Source organism: Mixophyes fleayi, chromosome 2 (assembly GCF_038048845.1).
Source record: "Mixophyes fleayi isolate aMixFle1 chromosome 2, aMixFle1.hap1, whole genome shotgun sequence".
In the NCBI taxonomy this organism is placed as follows: domain Eukaryota; kingdom Metazoa; phylum Chordata; class Amphibia; order Anura; family Limnodynastidae; genus Mixophyes; species Mixophyes fleayi.
Genome location: NC_134403.1, coordinates 158,765,025 through 158,789,712, shown reverse-complemented (window position 1 = coordinate 158,789,712; position 24,688 = coordinate 158,765,025). Strand labels below are relative to the sequence as shown.

At 42.1% G+C, this 24,688-nt stretch overlaps 1 protein-coding gene across 1 annotated transcript in view; it reads right to left on the bottom strand.

Moving 5' to 3' along the window:
* Positions 1-24,688, bottom strand: part of FRMPD4 (FERM and PDZ domain containing 4) — a 402,711-nt gene that overhangs the window by 41,849 nt on the left and 336,174 nt on the right. Inside the window, exons 6-8 of the mRNA XM_075194815.1 lie at positions 17,689-17,793; positions 9,639-9,746; positions 4,963-5,094 (exon numbers count right to left, since the gene is read on the bottom strand). Coding sequence (XP_075050916.1) covers positions 4,963-5,094; positions 9,639-9,746; positions 17,689-17,793 — 345 coding nt within the window. The remainder of the gene's footprint in view (positions 1-4,962; positions 5,095-9,638; positions 9,747-17,688; positions 17,794-24,688) is intronic.

Sequence of the window (24,688 nt, the reverse complement as noted above, 5' to 3'; positions counted from 1 at the left end):
CCTCTGAAGAGGACCGTGACATGCCAACAGCTCCACCCTCATTTTCTTCCACATCTATGGCTGCGAGGAAAAAGCTCAGTTTTCCCAAAAGAGGCACTGGCGGGGATGCTGATAACATCTGGTCCGGACTGAAGGACCTGCCAACCATTGCAGACATGTCTACTCTCGCTGCATTGGATGCTGTCACAATAGAAAAAATTGTGGATGATTACTTTGCTGACACCATCCAAGTAGACATGTCAGACAGTCCATATTGTTACTGGCAGGAAAAAAAGGCAGTTTGGAAGCCCCTGTACAAACTGGCTCTATTTTACCTGAGTTGTCCCCCCTCCAGTGTGTACTCGGAAAGAGTTTTTAGTGCAGCGGGGAACCTGGTCAGTGAGCGGCGAAGGAGGTTGCTTCCTCACAACGTTGAAAAAATGATGTTTATAAAAATGAATAATCAATTCCTCAATGAAGTACAGCACTGCCCTCCAGATACTACAGAGGGACCTGTGGTTGTGGAGTCCAGCGGGGACGAATTGATAATGTGTGATGAGGAGGAAGTACACACTGTAGGGGGAGAGGAATCAGAGGTTGAGGATGAGGACGACATCTTGCCTCAGTAGAGCCTGTTTAGTCTGTACAGGGAGAGATGAATAGCTTTTTTGGTGTGGGGGCCCAAACAAACCAATCATTTCAGTCAAAGTTGTTTGGTAGGCCCTGTCGCTGAAATGATTGGTTTGTTAAAGTGTGCATGTCCTATTTCAACAACAGACCTCTCAACTGCAGCTCATCCCTCCTCTGCGGGGATAATGTCTCCTGTGCTCTGACACGTCACTCTGTGTACTCTCAGCCTCAGGATCTGACACTACAGCTACCATGCCTCTTGTAGCAGCCCTCACTCCAGGGCCTCTTCCATGTGCAGTGTCCCCCTCTCTCTTGGGTTCACTATAGTGGCATGGAGTTCTCCCCCTCATCCAGGGCACACATTCCTTGCCCTGGCTCAGTCACCACGCTCAGACTTCCAGGCAATGCTGGGGGAGCCTGGGAGCTTCCACCCCAGGTCCCCAGCTACAACTCTCCTCTCCTGTGTCTTCTCTCTCTTTCTGACACTTTAAAGATCGTGCCTTTAAATGAAAAAGTCAGTCTTCATTGCACGACTATGTGCAAGTGCAACAGGGACATTTTTTTGGGTTTACAAAGTCAAACAATAACACTACGACCCTGTCTGTCTGGGGTCTGGCAATGACGAATTGTCTGGAGCATGTTTTGAGGAGGTATTGTGGCCCCGGTATCAAATTGGGTACCGGGGCCACCCCACTATGCAGTCCAGATACTTGTTTGGTGGAATTCCGACACGTGGAGGGTTTTTTAATTATATTGTGGCCTCGGTACCAAATTGTGTACCGGGGCCACCACACTACGCAGTCAAGATACTTGTTTGGTGGAATTCAGACCAGTTGAGGGTTTTGTTATTATATTGTGTGGACCACTCTATCTATACCACACTACAACTCTATACCACTCTATTTCCTACTTTAATTCTATTTAATTCTATTTCCTACTTTAATTCTATTACTAATTAATTACCATAAAGAGGAACAAAAAAAACCAATTTTACCAAAAGTATAATATGACTTAGACTTACAAACACTACACTTGAAAGATCGTGCCTTTAAATGAAAAAGTCAGTCTTCATTGCACGACTATGTGCAAGTGCAACAGGGACATTTTTTTGGGTTTACAAAGTCAAACAATAACACTACGACCCTGTCTGTCTGGGGTCTGTCAATGACGAATTGTCTGGAGCATGTTTTGAGGAGGTATTGTGGCCCCGGTATCAAATTGGGTACCGGGGCCACCCCACTATGCAGTCCAGATACTTGTTTGGTGGAATTCCGACACGTGGAGGGTTTTTTAATTATATTGTGGCCTCGGTACCAAATTGTGTACCGGGGCCACCACACTACGCAGTCAAGATACTTGTTTGGTGGAATTCAGACCAGTTGAGGGTTTTATTATTATATTGTGTGGACCACTCTATCTATACCACACTACAACTCTATACCACTCTATTTCCTACTTTAATTCTATTTAATTCTATTTCCTACTTTAATTCTATTACTAATTAATTACCATAAAGAGGAACAAAAAAAACCAATTTTACCAAAAGTATAATATGACTTAGACTTACAAACACTACACTTGAAAGATCGTGCCTTTAAATGAAAAAGTAAGTCTTCATTGCACGACTATGTGCAACAGGGACAGTTTTTTTCTTTACAAAGTCAACTAATAACACTTGGACCCTGTCTGTCTTTAACATACTTGATGGGATCTCAATGACGAATTGTCTGTAGCATGTTTGGAGGAGGTATTGTGGCCCCGGTATCAAGTTGGGTACCGGGGCCACCCCACTACGCAGTCCAGATACTTGTTTGGTGGAATTCTGACACGTGGAGGGTGTATTTATTTTATTGTGGCCCCGGTATCAAATTGGGTACCGGGGCCACCCCACTACGCAGTCCAGATACTTGTTTGGTGGAATTCTAACACGTGGAGGGTGTATTTATTTTATTGTGGCCCCGGTATCAAATTGGGTACCGGGGCCACCCCACTACGCAGTCCAGATACTTGTTTGGTGGAATTCTGACACGTGGAGGGTTTTTTATTTTATTGTGGCCCCGGTATCAAGTTGGGTACCGGGGCCACCCCACTACGCAGTCCAGATACTTGTTTGGTGGAATTCTGACACGTGGAGGGTGTATTTATTTTATTGTGGCCCCGGTATCAAATTGGGTACCGGGGCCACCCCACTACGCAGTCCAGATACTTGTTTGGTGGAATTCTGACACGTGGAGGGTTTTTTAATTATATTGTGGCCTCGGTACCAAATTGTGTACCGGGGCCACCACACTACGCAGTCAAGATAGATAGATGCGTATCATAGATAAAGTACATTCAGTGGTGTGGGGCAAATTGAAAAATATTCAAAATGCACTGACATTATCAAAAACAAGAGGTTGTCACACGCTAAAACTCCAACATGTATATGATGGAGAGGATGGAGGAGCAGCCGTATGTGTAGTGTAATGCAGACCTGTTGAAGGTTTTTTATATATTTTATTGTGGTGCCCAGTGCCCACTCCTCTACGCAGTCCAGGTACATTTATTGGTGCGATTCATAAAAGTTCAGGGTTTTTAAGATATTGTGGTGACCCACTCCTCTACGCAGTCCAGGTACATTTATTGGTGCGATTCATAAAAGTTCAGGGTTTTTAATATATTGTGGTGACCCACTCCTCTACGCAGTCCAGGTACATTTATTGGTGCGATTCATAAAAGTTCAGGGTTTTTAATATATTGTGGTGACCCACTCCTCTACGCAGTCCAGGTACATTTATTGGTGCGATTCATAAAAGTTCAGGGTTTTTAATATATTGTGGTGACCCACTCCTCTACGCAGTCCAGGTACATTTATTGGTGCGATTCATAAAAGTTCAGGGTTTTTAATATATTGTGGTGACCCACTCCTCTACGCAGTCCAGGTACATTTATTGGTGCGAATCAAACAAGTTGATGGTTTTCTTATTATATATATTGTGGTGACCCACTCCTCTACGCAGTCCAGGTACATTTATTGGTGCGATTCATAAAAGTTCAGGGTTTTTAAGATATTGTGGTGACCCACTCCTCTACGCAGTCCAGGTACAATTATTGGTGCGATTCATAAAAGTTCAGGGTTTTTAATATATTGTGGTGACCCACTCCTCTACGCAGTCCAGGTACATTTATTGGTGCGATTCATAAAAGTTCAGGGTTTTTAATATATTGTGGTGACCCACTCCTCTACGCAGTCCAGGTACAATTATTGGTGCGAATCATAAAAGTTCAGGGTTTTTAAGATATTGTGGTGACCCACTCCTCTACGCAGTCCAGGTACATTTATTGGTGCGAATCAAACAAGTTGATGGTTTTCTTATTATATATATTGTGGTGACCCACTCCTCTACGCAGTCCAGGTACATTTATTGGTGCGATTCATAAAAGTTCAGGGTTTTTAATATATTGTGGTGACCCACTCCTCTACGCAGTCCAGGTACATTTATTGGTGCGATTCATAAAAGTTCAGGGTTTTTAATATATTGTGGTGACCCACTCCTCTACGCAGTCCAGGTACAATTATTGGTGCGAATCATAAAAGTTCAGGGTTTTTAAGATATTGTGGTGACCCACTCCTCTACGCAGTCCAGAAAGATACCTTTTTGCAACGTTTTGGACTAATAACTATATTGTGAGGTGTTCAGAATACACTGTAAATTAGTGGAAATGCTTGTTATTGAATGTTATTGAGGTTAATAATAGCCTAGGTGTGAAAATAAGCCCAAAAACTTGATTTTTAAACTTTTTATGTTTTTTTCAAAAAAAATCCGAATCCAATACCTTAAATCCGAACCGAGACCTTTCGTCAAGTGTTTTGCGAGACAAATCCGAACCTCAAAAATAACGAAAATCCGGATCCAAAACACAAAACACGAGACCTCAAAAGTCGCCGGTGCACATCCCTAGTATAATGTGTGCCAAGGGCTTCTGGTTAGGCCTGTACATAGCATGAATAAGGAAGAAACATTCACAATTAGACATTTGCATTGATCTTCCTTAGTTAAATGAAAATACAGCTTTGCCCGTGGCACACATTAGGTTGCAGAACAAAACTGAATGTATAGGCTCATCTATAGTACTTATTCCTGCAAGTAAACACTAAGTGACATAAAACATACTCAATATATGGTTAATGAATATAGAAGTACTGATTTATAACTATTAAGCAGCAGCAGTAATTGTATCAGCACTCACATAAAGCATGATTTATATTTATATATATATGTTTAGACATTAACTTAATATGATCTATAAAATGCATTATCTAACATATATTTCTCTCATCCTGTTAATAATGGCCAAATAAGATGAATAAACCTGAGTTAGTGTCTCTTGTTCATGTAACAAAAGAAGTTTGGTTCCAGCTCCTTCCGTCCTTTGCTCCAGCATCAAGGAAAAGTGTTCAATGCACTTTATTGAAAGCTTTTCTTGGAGTGTTAATATAACATCCTGTAAGAACATCATAATACTTTAGTGCAAATCAATCATATTCACATTGTTTACACACTACCATATCTATCTATTTATCTATCTATTTACTGTATTTATATGAGATGAGTGCTGCAATTTTTCATGCTCTCATGGCAGAACAGGCCATTTCATAGAGGAGCAAAGTTCCTGTGATTCAACCTTGGAGTTCTGGTTTTGCTTTGTCATTCTGCAGAACTCCATTTCACACTGTATTGGGAAATGTGCAGAATTTATCATCTATATATAGAGCTGGGACGTCAATGGTCATTTCATCCTGCTGTGTGGTGAGGTTGGGGGCGGGCCTGGGAACACGTAGAGCCAAATTCTGCCAGCAAACCATGTGAAATTCAGCTTTCAAATGTGTAATGGAGCAAATATTTTGCAGAACATTTTTGAAAATGTTGCTCTTCTCTACTATTTATCTATGCAGGGCCAGCGTGTTTCTCTGGATGATGTATGTGACACCTTGCGCACGTCATGTTGGCTGCTGCTCCCCCCCATGCTGTCCAAGCCAGCATTACCACTACTGTAGGCAAATCTATACACTTGCCTAGGGTTCCAAGATGTAGGGGCTCCTAAAACACTGAATAAGTGACATATCACTGATTCAGTGTCTTTATTATCACCTGGGCGTCCCCACACTAAGCGCTGTTCGCTGACATGGAGGGGCAGCAGCTGGCATTTTCATACTTGTGAATCTTGCACCTGCTGCTCCTCGATGTTTGTAATGGGCTTGGGAATGGTGCTTGGCTATGATGTCACAGGTCAGTGCCACACTCCCAAGAATAGAAAATACCAGGGGCACCACCCTTGGTTGGGTTGGCAACCAAAGAGGATTGTGGGCACCTAGGGCACTCACAACCCATGCAATGTCCCTGTTCCCATCCCAGTTCCTACCTTTTGTGGAGATGTGGTGGAGCTGCATGTTGTATAAGGAGTGTGGCATCAGGCACACTCTCAGCCAATTACTAACATGGAAAAGCGCAGTCGACAGTTTCACAGGTAAGAAGCTACCAACATCTGCTCTCCATGTCAGCAGCTGGCACATAAAAATAATGGAATTTTTGTTAATTTTTAGTAATTTAAGGACATAAATACATAGTGAAAGCTTAGAACAAAATAAAATAAACATTATTTTATAATTAAAAGAAATCACAATTATGTGTTTCTTGCAGATTTGAAAAAAAATATATGTAATAAACTTATTATGTATTATGCATTTTAATCAGCCCTACAAAGATTTGCTTCTGTTTGTGGCATAGACAGATGGCAAGGATTGTTAAACTTAAAGCGTTAAGTACAATGAAAGAATTAATGGGAAAGCAGATAGATATATTTTGGATTAGGTAGATTATGGCCCCAATTAAACAATCCTTGTTGCAATATCACGGCTTAGAGGCTCATTGCTATCCTTAATGAGAGAGAGAGAGAGAGAGAAAGCTGCTGATGATCAAACTACTTTAAAGTCAACTACAAATTCGAGCATTAAAAGTTGGTCAGAAATGTGATGCCCCTAATAGGAGGATATTAAAACATAATATACTTATAATAGCAATTCTAATTAAAACAACAAAAGAAATGGTGGCTGGTATGTATTATTGATTATTATATGATTAATAACACATTACACAGCAGTGTTATTTCTGAGATTCAATTGCCCTTCATGTTCTAGAGTGAAATGTCACATAGTTTCTGTCCTAGGGGGAGATTTAATTCTTAGCAAAGTGCTATCGGACATAACCGTGATGTCCGACTGCACACTACCAGTTATACAGCAAAAGAATCTCCGCTCATTATTCCTCACACCTGTATGGAGTATGAGGAAAAATGAGCAGAGCTTTCAGGCTGGACATCGATGCGGGGTGTCTTTGTGGACCATTCCAAAGAAACTTTGCACCACCTTAGGGTGGCAGTTTTGTAGGTGTTGCAGTCTTGCCACTTTTCTCTACTTATTTTATAAGAGAGTGAAGCTGTGTGCTTTAATACACGTCTACCAGAATAGATGTATGAATCTCCACGAAATGTGTTGAAATTCAAATTTTTCTATATTTATCAGCAAATTTCACACTTCAATTTGCCCGATTCTAGTTGTCACGTACTGTAGTGATGATGTCTGAAGCTCAGAGGCCTAGGGCAGTGGTGTCCACAAGAGCGACCAACAATTTACGTTTTCAGGATTTATTTACTCATGCACAGATGCAATTAATGTATTTGGCTGGGTCATTAACAATCCCACCTGTTTCTACAGACAGAAATGCTGAAAACATGACCTGATGGTAGCTCTTGAGCACCTCTGGCCAAGGGTGACTTAATGAAGAAATCGCGCACTGATATGTTTTCTAGAGATTATGGCTAACAGACATTTGCTAGACTGGCAGTCGGTCTAAGGCAAAGGAAACAGAGGAAGAATTAACGCCATGAGGATCTTGATGAGCAGCAGAAAAGCAGATAACAAAATGGCAGATAACAAAATGGCAATAAGCCAATAAATTAACGAACATGGATTATTGCTAATGCACCTATTAATAACAGCAGCCAGGCAACTAGAATGAGGAAAGAGACAAATGGTGGTCAGTATGAATAGCAAGTTCAATATGGCAGGCAGCTAACAGTTATCTTTCCTACCTATCAGTAGTCCCACCCTACAAATATTGCAAAATGGTTATCTGCTTCAACACTTGTCTAGTAGTTGATTGTAAAGACTTACTATCTTACTGTATCTTACTGTAGGGCAGATGAGCTCAAGCCCAGTCCTCAAGAGCTACCAATAAGTCATTTTTTCTGGATTTCTGTCGAAGCAGGTCAGATAATTACTGACCTGGAAAAATAGCTTAACTCACTCTGACAATTATGTGTTATGTCTAATCACTGATTATTATTTTCCCTTGGATCTTCATGTATGACAGTGTCTATGCTTTATGTAACCTTTGAAGGTGTGTTTTGCTAGATGACATGAGTCTAACCTATGCAAGAGTTAAGATTCTTTTGAAAGTGGTCAGGCTAGAGAGACAACCTCTTTGAAGCTTTACAGAGTTTGGGTCAACAATATGAAAATCCAGAGGTGAGAACTCAGGCCCTGTGAACATTCCAGATCTCAGGATCCATAACTCACTTCAAAAGCCCTGTGTCATCTTGGGAACCAATCTGACCTTATTGAAAATGTAATTCCTCAGCTAGGAGTGAGAGCCATGTGAGAAAGGTTTAAAATCTCCTTTCTTACACAGTAATTTTTTCGATTCCATTACATGTGTATGTGATTTAAGTGTGAAACATTAATAAGTGGTTTTGGTGAACGCAAGGACACCATAGTAAATCCTTTGTGGTGGCAGAAAAGGTGTATTCATTGGTAAGTAACTAAGGTGACTCCAGTCATGGCCAACTGTTCAGATTGCGTATATAATAACCAAAAAAAGTGATTAACACCTGAGTGCTCCTTACTGCTGCTGCCCTGGAGAGGTATCTGGATTGTCACTCACTTACAATCCTTCAAATAACAAATATGTTCAGATTGCTGTATCTGAGACAGGCTGGGTGTTTGTGACACTCACTTGTGCATGATTAAGAATATCATGAATACATGAGCTGTTGGTAGCTCTTCAGGACTGAGTTTGAGCATCTATGTTGTAGGGTCTTCAGAATATTAAGTTAAGTCATTAAAGCATTCCTATGTTGCTCCTGGACAGTGCTATGTCTATAGTGCCTATATGATGCAGCCTTGTAAATAAATTCTGCTTTACTTTCTTTCTCAACAAGACACAACAGTATGTAAACAAAGAATTACGTAAACTAAATGTTACTCATGGACACTTCTGTATACAAATTAACTTTTTTCCACTCATAATAAAAAGACCCCGCAATATATGACAAGAATAGCTGTTCCTCACTTGAAGGTGTTGCTTGTAATATGGTATATTTCATATGCGATATAATACACAAGGATGCATTTTGTTTGTTACTGTTACAAGGTCAAGTAAGGGTAGGTTGAAAGCTAGGCATTTGGTGCAGAACATCTATAACAGTATGTTATTACAGTGCTTTATTGAAGCATACATGGGCCTAAAAACCATTAAAGTAATGAGTATAGCTGAGTACAAAAGGTTATAAACCAGGGTCACAAAGAACATTAGAGAGGAACAGTAGTCTGCTACATAGCCTTCAGAACACAATTTGATGTCTATAAAAAAAGTGCTCATGTGAAAATTGTGAGAGCACACTAAAATGATCCTGTTATTCTGAAATAATCATATAACACTTATTTACATGATAGTTACTTAATAAAGTAAAACGACATGTGCTATAGTCCATGACTGTCCGAACAGATCACTTTTCTTGCGAAAATATTTAAGCTTACATTTCAACACACTGCTTGTATAACACGTTTTTACCTGCTTAAGGTATAATCGTCATTTTATTGGTATTCAGACTGAGATACAGCATGTAAAATGTATATTTATAACATTATATATATTACTATAGAAAATAAATAAATGGTTTTATATGTTAAAGGGAAACTTTGATCTCACCTTTATAGAAGTACCACTGTCGAAACGAAAGGATTTGGTTTGTCCATTTTCTAAATATACCTTTAGGACATTTGGCATGAAAAGAAGGGAATTATCCTTGACTGTTTCCTATGGAAATTTAAGAAACAATTATAAATGATAAAGATCAGTTAAGAGAATAAAAACAGAAATTGAAAAAAAAAGTTACAAATATAAATACTGCATATTTCAAATGAAATATCTTTTAGTATGCCCCATACATTATTTTTTATATATGAAATTTTATGTGCATCTGTTAATTAGTTAACAGGTAATTTATATTTACTTTATATTCAACATTTTAATTAACAAGAGGGCTTGACTTTACTTTACAATGTATAGAAAATTGTGTTCATTAAAACATATGCAATTTAAAATATACTACATTTAGCAAGTGAGCAAGCAATTCCATTAATTGAGTGAAACATCAGCGAGATAAGTTTCCCTGATCACACTGCACTGAATCTGCATCGTACATGTAGCCACACTAACAAGTTCAATGAAGGTTTTTTGCATGCTTAGATATATATATATATATATATATATATATATATATATATATATATATATATTTATATATATATATATATATATATATAAAGAGAGAGAGAGAGAGAGAGATGGAGAGATGTCCCAGGCTGTCTGTCTTATGTGCTTTAAAACCCCAGGCAAATTGTGTTTGGGAAAGAGCTTCCCAAAGATTGTGTTCGGCTGTAGGAAAAGCCAAGATATGGGTCCCTGGGGTTATGAATGAAGAGAGAAAGGCGTGCTTCATTCATCAGACCCATTCCAACATACCAGACACTGTGCTGGTAATCAGGAGTTGCACCTGTAAGGTGCTGATAAAAAGCTGCTAGGCAGTTTCCTCACTCTCTTGTTGCCTGCCGAGCAGGTCAGATGCCTGTTGAGAGACACTGCATTTTATTACCAGTTAGTACTGTTCTTTTGGTCCTTCACTTTAGAGAGGGTGTCATTGTTGTATTAGTTTAAAGCCGGAGAGGCTAGGACTTTTATTTATGTTTTGCATATTTTGATGCTGGTGAATAAAACTAGCTAAGGCTACTTGAAACAAGGCACTGGACTGGTGTAATATACTTGGCTGATGTGTGTGAAGTGCAGCCGTCTTCCTCAGGAGATGATAACCCTAACCCGACCATGTGACAATATATATGATGTCACAAGTGTGTTTTGGCTACTGTTACATTTGCAACCATAGGTATAGCAGTTACTGTACGACCTGGGTAGCTGACAGAACTACTCTATTGTTCCGTGGTTTTATAAGGTTTACAGGATAGATCTGTTCCTGCTTTCTTTTCCCCAGTCGGTACACCTTATAATTAACTTCACCCACTTTTTCCATGATTTCAAATGGTCCTTGCAATTTGGCTAAAAATGTGCTTTCTACTGTTGGTACCAAAATAAGCAATCTGTCCCTGGGAGCAAAGGTGTATAATTGGGCATTACTTTATACATCTTTTGTTGTGCCCGTTGAGCTTGTTCGAGGTGCTCTCTCACTATCAGCACCACTGCAGCTATCCTTTCATGTATCTGGGAAACATGTTTGATCTCCGTTTTACAAGGATTGGGCGGCCCCTCCCATGCTTTCTTTGTAATATGCAGTAATCACCTAGGATGTCTTTCATACAGCAAATCAAAAAGTCAGAACTTCTCTAATGACCAGTAATAAATAGGGTAACAAAAAAATTCCAATTATTCCCATCATTATCCACTACCTTTCATAACATATGCTTTGAAGTTTTCTTAACCCTCTCCACTAAACCATCAGTCTGAAGGTGATACACAGAGGTTCTCAGTAGTTCTAAACAGATGACACAATTCTTTAATAATTCTGGATGGATACCAGAATATATTGATGAACGTGTGCAGACTTTATTAGAGGTCGGACTAAAAACATAGCTATCCAAATGGGACCTCAATAATGGGTAACAGCACAAGTTGAATTTTATAATGTGGCCTAGGAGCATGGTATTGACACTCAGGGCGGGAGGCACAGTAGTCAGATACATCTATATGGATGCCTGGCTAGAAAAACAACTGAAAAAATTATTTCTGGATTTTTCTAGCATAGTTGCCCTGCAGTTAAGTGACCATGAGCCAGGTCTAACACCGCCCTCTTATATGCCTTAGGAACTATTCATTGTTCCAAAATAACTTCTTCCTTTGTGGACATTTGATACAGCAACCCTTGACTCATTGCCAGTAGGAGGTACATTATCCTGTGCTCTACTGCTGGCCTCGTCATTTTCCGACTCCCCAATCATGTTTGAGAAAGGGAACACTTCAGACTCAGGAAACACTCCTACAGCCACTGCATCAGTAACATTATCAAATGAGTCTGGGTTATTTACTTGTGTAGCCAAATGGGTTTCCCAAAGCTTCTAGAAGTGGAAACAAATCTATCCCCAATATAGCATCAAACCCCAAACAAGGAGCTAATCCCACAATGAATACCATCACTGTGTTTCTATGTTCACTTTGGTGGTAACATGATGCAGAGCAACTCCATGTATACAGGTTACCCCAGTATACTTCTCTTGATGCTTTAAAGGGGCTCTCCAACTGGGCTCTTACAAGACTAACAATACTACAAGAATCTTGCAGAGTCTTTACCCATTTGCCTTCTAAAGTAATTACACAGTTGTTTGTCTGGCTTAGCCTATCGGACTGCAGTGCAGGCTAGCTGGGCAAAGAAAGATAATATGCAATATATATAAGCAGTATCACAATGCATAAGTTCAGAGGCAAATGGACAATTAGCTACAATATGACCTAAGCCATCACATCTAAAACATCTAATCACATTTTTATCAAGTCTCATATGAGGCTGGAACCTTCTTGGGATTACTGCCCAATCTCCAGGTTCTGAGCCTACTGTCCCTGAATGTTTCCCACTTCCCAGCACCTTTTTCCCCTGGAGCAATCTTACTAGATGTCACTGGAGTGTCAGGCGCCGTCTCTGCACTGACACTTGGGGCAGGAGACGGACGCCTGCACCTTCCAAGCAACCACGTCCTGTTGCCTAGCAGCAGGACGCTATCTCTGCTCACCTGTCTGCAGCCAGCATGTGTTACCGCCAAAATCTCCCTAACCCTATCAGGAGGCACCTTAGGGTATATAAAGCAGCCTCTGACACATGTCTAGTGCCAGAGTATTTGGTCTTCAGCCTTGCTCCAGCATTTGTTCCTGTGTTGCTGTTACTTGGATTCTGACCCGGCTTGTTCCTGACTTCTCCTTCGGTTCCTGATTCTGGCTTAGACTGATATTTGGTATTGACCCGGCTTCCTGACCATTCTCCTGCTTCTGATTTGGCTATATCCGTTCCTCTGGTTGTGACCCGGCTTGTTGACTACTCTTCCATCCTGCATCCTGGTGGGCTGTCACTGCTGCCTCAATTGTTACCTTGCCAGCTGACTGATACTGAGGGCCGCGACCTGTGCGTCCCTTGCAGCGAAGTCCATACCTCCTTGCGGGGGTTCCTGGTGAAAACCAGGGGCGTGTTAGACTCCGCGCCTCAGTACTCAGTAGCGCCAACTGCTGGCAGGTATCATCAATTCCACAGAGTAATTCGGACATGGAGATTGCCATTTCGGAACTAGGGGCCAGTCTGGTGTACTCATCAGTACTTCAGTTGACAGATACCTCTCCACCATCTCCACAAGTTGGTCTGCTGTTATGGGGTCCCCAGGGCTTACCCACTTGCGCAGAAGAGCAGACAGGGACCGTAGATATTGATCCATCACGATTCTTTCCACAATTTGTAGTCCTGTCAAAGTTTCTGGTTGTAGCCACTTCTTAGTGAGGCGGATTAGGTCATACATCTTAGAGTGGAGAGGTTGATCCACCTGCTATCCCCAGTGATGTACTCATTGCATCCGGACAGTCATTGTGACACGAAAATGAGTCAGAATTTTGGCCTTCAGTACATCATAATCCTTGTTGTCAGCAAGGCTTAAATCATAGTATGCCTTTTGTGCTTCACCAGACACCCAGACAGGAAGGGAGCCAATAGACCTGTCCATTGATCTTCAGACCAGCTTTCCCTTTCAGCAGTCATTTCTGCCATTAATACGGCATCCCCATCATCACCCCTGGTCATATTTTGAAAAAAAATAAATAACCTGTATGGAGATTGAGCTGGAGCTAGTGGTGACTTCTGGGGAAGAATTAACTGACAAGGCAGCGAGAGACTGCATCACCTCTTTTAGAGATCTACAGTCCTGGCGCTGTTGCCTCTAGTCCTCCTCAATGGCTAACTGCTGTTGCCTCTGGAGCTCCTCAATATCCAACCATTGATGCACCCTGGTAGCTTCTTGCTGAGTCGTAATAGCTGTCCAAGATTGTCTCATGAAGATACCATCTTGGATCTCATTTCCTGTTTTGGCCTATAACAAACACTTCCTGTTTTGAAGCCTTTGCTTGAGTATTGTGTTTGAATCTGAAGTAGATGCTTTCTCAGAAACTTGCTTCCTCTTGTGATTTGGATTGCAATTATTACATACTTCTACCGGACCTTTATCTGCCTTGGGACTATTGACTTCACTTGTTGGATACTTGAGATCAGTATATAAAAAAAGCCTGTTTACTTTAGAACTATGCCTGGCTATTGGATTCTACAGTACAAAAACACACAATGGTCAAGGTGGGCCAGCATATAGTGGTATGCATTTGATTGTAGAACCATAAAGTTCCATTCACTTACATTTTCCATACCACCACTTCTAAATTTCTTCTTCGACCACTGTGTGTATATATTTTGGCATCAATAAGTGAGTAGTGCTTATTAATTGTTTTTAAAACAAACTAAGAGATAAATATTAGTGTTAGTAATTGAGTTTTCTCTCTCATCATTGTGAAACACTATTATGATTACAGAGGTTAAAAGTGTTGCCTCTATGTGAAATGTATTGTGCTCTGTGGGGAGCCTGTAGGTGTTTTTTTATTGGCATTTTTTTTGGTTTAAGAAATCAATGAGATGAATGTCTTTAGCATGCTGCTGGGCTTCTTATCACAACACTGGGAATTGTATGACAATTGGTGAATCACTAATTTTATGATGATTTTAATACTAGACTTTGTTGTGCCTGTGACCCAGGTAAGATTTCCAAAAGCATAGCACCTTTTTAGCGATATCTTTTTCTTATTAAAACACTAATTGAGATTCCTATTTTAATCAACAACTCACATGATTGTTATGCCCAGTGATTATTCTAAAAAAATTATACAATCTGATCTATAGTGCTTATTTAGGACCTGATGCTGAGTTGGACACAGAGACGTAAATTGCACCCAAAAAATACACATTTTATGTAGCAAACATAGCTGCACGTATCTTAACATACGTGTGACTCAACACACTGTATTAAATGTGCATACTGAATGGAGATACACTATGACTGATGTGAATGCGTTCTCTGTACAGCGCTGCGGAATCAGTGGCGCTATTTAAATAATTGATGATGATGATGATATGATGCAGGAAATCATGCAGCAAAGAAGACAGTCATCAATAAGTTGATGATGATGGCCGGCATTTAAATGTATTATTTAAAATTAGTTAAATAAATAATTTTTCTAAGAGCATGCCCCCACCCCAAATATATTGGTGAAAGAGGGTGGGTGTGGGGGAATGATTATTTTTAAGAAAGTGTCTTAATTAAGTGTGTGTTTTTTTACAGCACTATTCCTTGGAACACTACAGGTCCCAATGGTCCTGGATGTCAGGGCATGCTGGGGTGTTTAGTTCTACAAATGCCAGCATGCTTTGTCAACCATGAGTAGGCAGGGACTTGTAGTACTACAGGCGCCAGCATACCAAAACATTTTCAACCTGCCATGGCTTGCTGGGTCCTATAGTTTCCCATGCAAAAATGCTTGCACTTATTTTTACAACATATTTTACCCCACATCCACCACACAAGGGTTGTGAGAGCCCTATTGCTTAGAGCACAGGGCTGTTCTTAGGGAGGGCCAACTTCAATCGACGGAATTCAATATTGTGCTACAATGGCAAGGATTGGCTGCCATTTTAGCACGGGGACCTCATGCTGTAGACTTCCATGCTACATTGGCACCAGCCCTGCCTGTTTAAGCCTAGTGCTGGCTTTTTCCGGGGGAACCCCACAAATTTTCTGATGACAGCCTAGACTATGAGCACTAGAGCTGGTTGATCATTGTGTGTGCAGGGGGGGGGGGGGGAGGGGCACGCTTTTTTAAATTTACTATTTTCTTTTTACTTAGTAGCAAGGTCTAAGCTGATAATCATCATCATCAGCACAGCTCATGTACCAGGTGTAGCTCCTTCAGACAGGGGTATCTGCAGCTACTTCCACCTCTACATAGGCAGCAAGTTACTAGTATTACCCTTAATGTACTTGAGCTACACATCCCTCTCCCATTCAGCCACTCTAAGCATGGAGAGTAGTAAGTCAGACATATGTCTCACTCTACATAGGGACTTATGCTCACATATTTTTTGTGTGTAAGTGCAGTACGTAAATACACATACAACCAACTCAGCATTGGGCCCTTAATGTCAACGTGATTTTACATACCACATATGCTTTGAATCTTAATTTTTTTGTTTCATCATGCTATAATGAGACAACAAAACACAGCTGATCTTTTCACCTTACTCTCGGGACTGAATCGATCATTTATCACCTTTATTAGGATTATTTAATAAAGGAGGAAAAGGCAAGAGCACTTCAATTTGCTTCAACACTGGATTCAGCAGCTTTTTCAGTCTCTTGATGAAAAGACACAATTAGGTTTTTGCCAAGAACATCCATGATATGATATGTAGTGGAATATTACAATGTAATGAGATAAAATATATCCATATGTTTACTGTATGCATTCAAAACAACTAAATTAAAACAAATATCTAGCTACATACTAAACAGCAAACAACAAGCCAGCTAAATTACATCTATACAAACTAGTAATCTATAATATAAATGTCTAGTGGCGTGTGTTAGTCTGTCTGTGTGTGGAAAAAATAAAACCAAGCTGCAGCGCCACCTGCTGGGCGGAGTTATACACTGACCTACTAAATTCTTAGTGTGTGTGGGAAAAAAAAATCCGAAAGGGCTGAAATTTGGTATACTAAGATTTTTTTAATTTGTTAATTTAATTTGTTAATTGTTAAAAGTGTTTATAAAGATTTTTAAAAAAATATATATATATATTTCTTGAAGGAGAAGTAACAGTTGGGAGTGGTTGGTGGTTGCCGGGGGTGACAGTGGGGAGTGGTTGGTGGTTGCCGGGGGTGACAGTGGGGAGTGGTTGGTGGTTGAGGCCTGGGCTATGGCCCAAATGCATGACAAGAACCTTTTTAACACCTTAAGTAGTTCGATTTGACTAGAATGCATGAGTATCATGCACGGGTTAACTTGTAGCTAAATATAATTTTATTTTCAAAACAGCCACATGACAAACTGATTTTTTCTTCTTATGCAATAATAACTTATGAGTCACACGTATGTTAAGTATTGTAGGTTTTCGGTTTTTCAAACAAGACAAAAATAGGTTTAATAGTTGTTATAGCATCACTTAAAAATGTATATTACATTTTATCACAGTATAAATGCAAGGACCCATACAGTCTGTAATACTATGATAGAATAACAGCAAGGTTTCAATACAAAGCGGTTGTGAGTACAAACATAAATAAACTCACCCTGTTGGATTTAATAATATTGAATCGGAGGAATTACTGATATTCTATGTATACATCACCATAGTATCTTAGCATTTTTATTAGTTCTGTGACAGTTTATAAAATATTTAAAAGACCATTTGTAGTGTTTAAATATCACATTAAAACAATTGTCTAGAAGTTATATGCATGTATTACATGAATGCTAGTTGTAGGATTACCTATATTGACAAAAACAAAATATAATTTCTTTTAGTAATGAAAATGAATGTCACAAAAAATTAGTAGGCATTCTGGGAGACGCTTTTAAAACAATAGTATACGAAAGCTATACATAACACTTCACATACTTACCGAAACTTGTCCGTTGATTATAACTTCCTCTGAAAATCGAACTTTCACTGGATTAGACTTCAACCTTGCCTTTTTTGCAGCACTAATAAATGCTGATTTTGGTGACTGGTAAAGAAGATAAGATGGCACATTAATACTGAAAAATAAAAATAATGCTTCTAAAATACACAAATATTATTTATTTATTTTATTATTTATATAGAGTAGACTGTGGAGTGGACACTCTTGGCGCAAAGTGAAGGTGCAGTGCAATTCATTAAGTTGGACACCAGACCATCTCACAGCACAATAGAAGAAAACGTTATTTATGTAGCTTCACTTCATCCAGAACATAAGGTGTAAATGGTTGCAATAAAATATATTCACATCTCACCAAACTCTTCCTCCTGTCCCAATCATATTGGTTATAAGTACAGCTAACTCCAACTCCTCCAGCATACTCTTAAGCAGATGTAATTGCTACTTGAACTCCTCACCCCTACTGTACACACTCAGTCACAATAGTTGCCGATATATGGATGACAATTACATATATAGTGCTTCTGGTTACAGTAGTTCCACAGCATGTCAGGTCTCAGCCTCTTAAACTCACAGGAACACAGTGAGCTAAGTATCAGAGGTTCTTGCATAACATCCCCTCTAACAAGGACTCTCTTCTCCTATTATAACATCCCTATATACAGGGATTCTCCTCCATATGCGCACACCATCCCCTACACCATTAACCCTCTCTCTCAGTCACCACACTGTTGCTTTAAGCACTCCCTTTCTCCAGGAGATCTACATATGATCATCGAATATCCAGGGATTCTGCCGCTCCCATATATCTCATACTCCAGGGATCTTTCTTTATGACAATGTTGGAACTGCCTACACTTCTCCTGCTGCAGAAGATGATCAGACTGGTTTTCCTTAATCCATCCCAGACTACTGCCAGTTTAAAACATGTTCCTAATCCAGGTTACTGTTGCACTAAGCTCAGCCACACTGCTACTGTAGTTAACACCCTTCTCTATAGGGGCACTTCCCATGGAGCTCTGTATATGGGGTCATTTTTTCCCCCATATATATTTGTAATGGTTCCCCCCCCTTTTGGTAGACCTGGGGGCTTCTCTTGATTGGGGTCTCCCCCTTTTTTAATATGCATGAGCCCTCATGCATTCATAAAAACATATTTATAATGTTAGGAACTCCCAAGTCAGCACAGTGAAACTCGGGAACTACTCTGAAGGCCAGGTGTTCGCTGGAGCCCCTAGTGGTGGGGACAGACTGGGCTGCGGGCTGACCGAGGGTCGAGTAACGTATACTGACTTAAGGAGTTCCCAGAAGTGGAGTGATTGGTGGACAGTAGTATAAGAAGAATCCTAGGTCAAAAGGTCACAGGCACAGATGCAATATCCAAGGGCAAGTGAAGGGTCAAACTCACGGGCAGAGAAGCAAAATCCGAATTCCAGGCAAAAGGTCAAGGTCAGAAGAGAAGGGTCACAGGTCCAATAACAAGCAGGGGTCAAAACACGGGTAGTCAAATCCAAGGTAGCAGGAACCAAAAATGGATAGCACAAGCAGGCAGCAGCACTGAGGACAGAACGCTATAACCGGCAGTGAGGCTGCAAACCTCACTGCCTTAAATACCAGTAGTGGCCAATCAGAGCCTAGCTCTGACATCACATGGGCAGGCTCAATCCTGCCATATTAATCAGCCCACAGGCTTGTGGGCGCTTCTGCGCATGCGCCCGGCTGTTCCCAGCTGCCGGGATGCAGCGCCCCTGTAAATAGCGTCCGACCGTTGCCCTGGCAACGGTCGGGTCAAAGCAGGAAGTGATGTCCCAGTTGCCATAGCGACGACCGGGACGCCTGCAGGAAATAGGTGAAAGTCGCGGCGGTGCCCGCGGCCGCCGCGACTGCTAACAGTACCCCCCCCCTTGAGGAGGGGTCAAGGAACCCCGACATCCAGGTTTCGTGGGAAACTTATTAAAAAACTCTTTAATGAGCCTTTCAGCATGGAGACGCCTCTGTGGTATCCAACACCTCTCTTCTGGGCCGTAACCCTTCCAGTGGACTAGGAATTGAACTTGGCCTTGAACCATCCTAGAGTCGAGGATCCTTTCGACGATGTATTCCTGGTCTCCGTTCACAATCAAAGGCCGCGGCCTGTTAGAGGAAGGCTGACTGAATTTGCTGGGAGCCGCAGCTTTCTTTAGAAGAGAACAATGGAATGTTGAAGGTATTTTTAAGGAAGGTGGTAGTCTCAGCCTGAACGCCACTGGATTTATCTTTTTCTCTATTGAAAATGGTCCAATGTAACGGGGCGCCAGCTTCCTGCAAGGTTGCCGTAACCTGATGTTGCGTATGGACAACCAAACCCGATCCCCCACTTTCAATGAACATGGCACACGATGGCGGTTCACGAAAACCTTGGATTTTTGGGAGGCTAGACCTAATGCAGAGTGCACCTTTTTCCAGACACCCCTCATCCTGGCAGTAAAAGCAGGTGTTCCGGAATCCCCACAGGAAACAGCAGTAGCGAACGAGTTGGATTTCGGATGGAACCCGAAGTTGCAGAAGAACGGAGATGTGTGTATAGTGGAATGGCAAGAATTATTATACGCGAATTCCGCCCAGGGTAAGAGAGAGGACCAGTTATCATGGAATTTAGACACATACATGCGTAAGAACTGTTCCAAGGCCTGATTGGTTCTTTCTGTCTGACCATTCGACTGAGGGTGATATGCCGAGGACAGACTGATAGTGATCCCAACGGATTTACAAAAAGATCTCCAAAAGTGTGCAATAAACTGGGATCCTCGGTCCGATACAATGTCTCCGGGAAGCCCATGGAGACGAAAGATATGTGTGAGAAACAAGGTGGCCAAGGTCCTGGCATCCGGTAATTTGGGTAAAGAAATAAAATGTGCCATCTTACTGAATCTGTCCACCACTACCCAAATGGTGTTATGACCTGTAGATACTGGCAGGTCAACAATAAAATCCATCGAAAGATGAGTCCAAGGCCTGGTTGGAGCAGGTAAGGGTAACAGTAGACCAGAAGGACGGTTTCTAGCAGATTTATTTCTGGCACATTCAGGACAGACACGGACATAAGTCTCTACGTCATCTGATAAGGTAGGCCACCAAAGCCAGCGAGAAAGAATTTCGATAGTCCTACTAATTCCTAGATGACCAGCAGAGCGGTTATTGTGACCTTCTATGAGAACCGATTTCCTAAGGTGCACCGGAACAAATAATTTGTTGGCAGGTGTCTGCACCGGAGCGATTTTCTGGAAATGACGGATAGTGGCTCTTAAATCCTGGGTGAGTCCGAGATGAATCGTGGTTGAAGGAACAATAGGCAACGGGTCAGGTGACTGAGGATGATGGGCCAAAAAACTTCGGGACAACGAATCAGCTTTAGAATTTTTGGAACCTGGACGAAATGTGATGATGAACCTAAATCTGGTGAAGAATAGGGCCCAGCGAGCCTGCCTGGGATTTAGAGTTTTTGCGGTCTGAATATATTGGAGGTTTTTATGGTCTGTGAAGATGGTAATGGTATGTGCAGCTCCCTCCAACCAATGTCGCCATTCCTCCAATGCCAACTTAATGGCCAATAATTCACGGTTTCCAACGTCATAATTACATTCCGCAGGCAAAAACTTTTTTTGAGAAAAATGCACAAGGATGTAACTTTTTACTCCGTGGGTCTTTCTGAGAGAGAATGGCACCAGCACTGACATCCGAAGCGTCCACCTCCACAATAAATGGAAGTCCTGGATCAGGGTGTCTAAGGACTGGAGCGGAAATGAAGGCAGCTTTGAGAGCTGAGAAACTTGCCAGTGCTTCTGCGGACCACTCCGCTGGGTTAGCTCCTTTTCGAGTGAGGGCAGTGATAGGAGCCACTAACGAGGAGAATGAGCCAATAAACCTTCGGTAATAGTTGGCAAAGCCAAGGAATCTTTGGATCGCCTTCAAGTTAGTAGGTAGGACCCAATCTTGAATTGCCTGCACCTTGGCGGGATCCATAGCGAAACCTGATGAGGAGATGATATAACCCAGGAATGCCACTGTGGACACCTCAAATTCGCATTTCTCCCGTTTTGCGTACAGATGATGCTCTCGTAATCTCAATAAAACCTGGCGGACGTGTTGACGATGCTGAGATAAGGATTCGGAATAAATTAAGATGTCATCCAAATAAACAACAACTGTTTTTCCCAAGAACTCACGTAATACATCGTTAATCAGGTCCTGAAAGACTGCCGCAGCGTTGCACAAACCAAATGGCATTACGAGATATTCGTAATGTCCCGAGTGGGTATTAAAGGCAGTCTTCCACTCATCCCCTTTCTTGATTCGGATAAGATTATAGGCCCCTCGGAGGTCAATCTTAGAGAATACAGTAGCTGTTTTTAATTGATCGAACAGAACAGAGATCAAGGGTAACGGATACATGTTCTTAATCGTGATGCTATTTAGTCCACGGAAATCGATGCAAGGCCTCAGGTTGCCATATTTTTTAGAAACGAAAAAACAACCTGCGCCTACCGGAGACTTAGAAGGGCGGATGAACCCTTTCTCCAGGTTTTCTTTTACGTATAATTCCATGGCCTGTGTTTCAGGAAGGGATAGAGAATATAAATGCCCTTTGGGCAACTTAGAACCGGGTACTAATTCAATCGCGCAATCGTATTCCCGGTGTGGTGGAAGTGAATCAGCTTTCTTCTTGCAAAAGACATCACTGAAGTCCTGGTAGGGTACCGGCAACAATTCTGGACTAGGCTGTATAATTCTAAGAGGCAAGGTCAAGCAGGACGTAGAGCACCCGAGACTCCAACGGACAATCTCCCCTGTTTTCCAATCAATAAGGGGGTTATGACTGCGAAGCCAGGGATACCCCAATATCAAAGGAGCAGAGGGACAAGAGATAAGATAGAAGGAGAGCTCCTCCGTATGGAGGACTCCTACAGACAACCGAACCATTGGAGTCCTGGCGAGAATCCTTCCCCCAGGCAAGGGGTTACCATCCAAACCACATGTGGTGATGCTTGATCCTAACCTGATATGTGGAATATCAAGTGTCTGAGCCAAATGTATATCCAGAAAATTACCGGCCGCACCACTGTCAAGAAAAGCTTTCAGGTCCATGGATCTCTCACGGAAAGTTATACGTCCAGGGACTAATAAAGAATTGTCTGAAGGGGTAATCTGAAGACCCAAGCGCACCTCTTCACCTGCACTTAGGCTTTGGAGTTTCCCGGCTTGCTGGGACATGAACGGACTAAGTGGCCTGGTTGACAACAATACATACACAAGCATAGTGAGCGTCTTCTGGAGCGTTCCTCCGGAGGCAAACGATAAGCGCCCAACTGCATGGGTTCAGAGGAATCAGGCAAAATATTATCAAGTTTAGCAAAAACGTCCATAGGAGCAGAGGACTCCCGTTCGGCCTTCCTCTCTCTGATCCGCCAATCAATTTTTATAACGAGTTGCATCAAATTCTCCAACGTGTCGGATATCGGATACTGGACCAAAGAATCCTTTATCTGCTCAGTGAGTCCTAAGCGAAATTGACTTCGCAATGCTGGATCGTTCCAGGCACTATCAGTGGATCATCGTCGAAATTCCGCACAGTACTTTTCCGCTGAGCGACGTCCTTGCCTCAGCGTACGGAGTTGAGACTCAGCTGAGGCTACCCTATCCGGGTCATCATACAATAGCCCCAGGGCTTGAAAAAAGGCATCCACTGACTGTAAGGCTGGACTTGTGGAAGGCAAAAAGAAGGCCCAAGATTGAGGGTCGCCCTGGAGCAAAGAGATGATGATCCCTACCCTCTGTTGTTCGGAACCAGAGGAACGTGGTTTCAGACGAAAGTACAACTTGCAGCTCTCTTTGAAATTACGGAAGGCTGGCCTGCTTCCAGAGAATTGGTCAGGCAAATTCATCTTAGGCTCCGGTGTGTTACCAGCGGGAACTTGCTGGAGCTGCCAGTCTCTGGAGGCCCCTTCTTGGACTGCCAGGCGCTGGGATAAATTCTGCACCACTTGGGAAACCGCCTGTATCTGGTTGGCCAGAATCTGGGCTGGGGACAGATTCGACTCCTCTCCGTCCATGGCCGTATGATACCAATCTTCCTGGGCCGGTTATAATGTTAGGAACTCCCAAGTCAGCACAGTGAAACTCGGGAACTACTCTGAAGGCCAGGTGTTCGCTGGAGCCCCTAGTGGTGGGGACAGACTGGGCTGCGGGCCGACCGAGGGTCGAGTAACGTATACTGACTTAAGGAGTTCCCAGAAGTGGAGTGATTGGTGGACAGTAGTATAAGAAGAATCCTAGGTCAAAAGGTCACAGGCACAGATGCAATATCCAAGGGCAAGCAAAGGGTCAAACTCACAGGCAGAGAAGCAAAATCCGAATTCCAGGCAAAAGGTCAAGGTCAGAAGAGAAGGGTCACAGGTCCAATAACAAGCAGGGGTCAAAACACGGGTAGTCAAATCCAAGGTAGCAGGAACCAAAAATGGATAGCACAAGCAGGCAGCAGGACTGAGGACAGAACGCTATAACCGGCAGTGAGGCTGCAAACCTCACTGCCTTAAATACCAGTAGTGGCCAATCAGAGCCTAGCTCTGACATCACATGGGCAGGCTCAATCCTGCCATATTAATCAGCCCACAGGCTTGTGGGCGCTTCTGCGCATGCGCCCGGCTGTTCCCAGCTGCCGGGACGCAGCGCCCCTGTAAATAGCGTCCGACCGTTGCCCTGGCAATGGTCGGGTCAAAGCAGGAAGTGACGTCCCGGTTGCCATAGCGACGACCGGGATGGCTGCAGGAAATAGGTGAGAGTCGCGGCGGTGCTCGCAGCCGCCGCGACTGCTAACATATAATGTGTACATATTTTGGTTGCTATATTTTTCTACTTTATGTTGTCACCTTGATTACAATAAAGATCTGTCCATACACATCAAGGCTATGGAAGGAGGAGAATGAATGAACCATTGCAATAATGT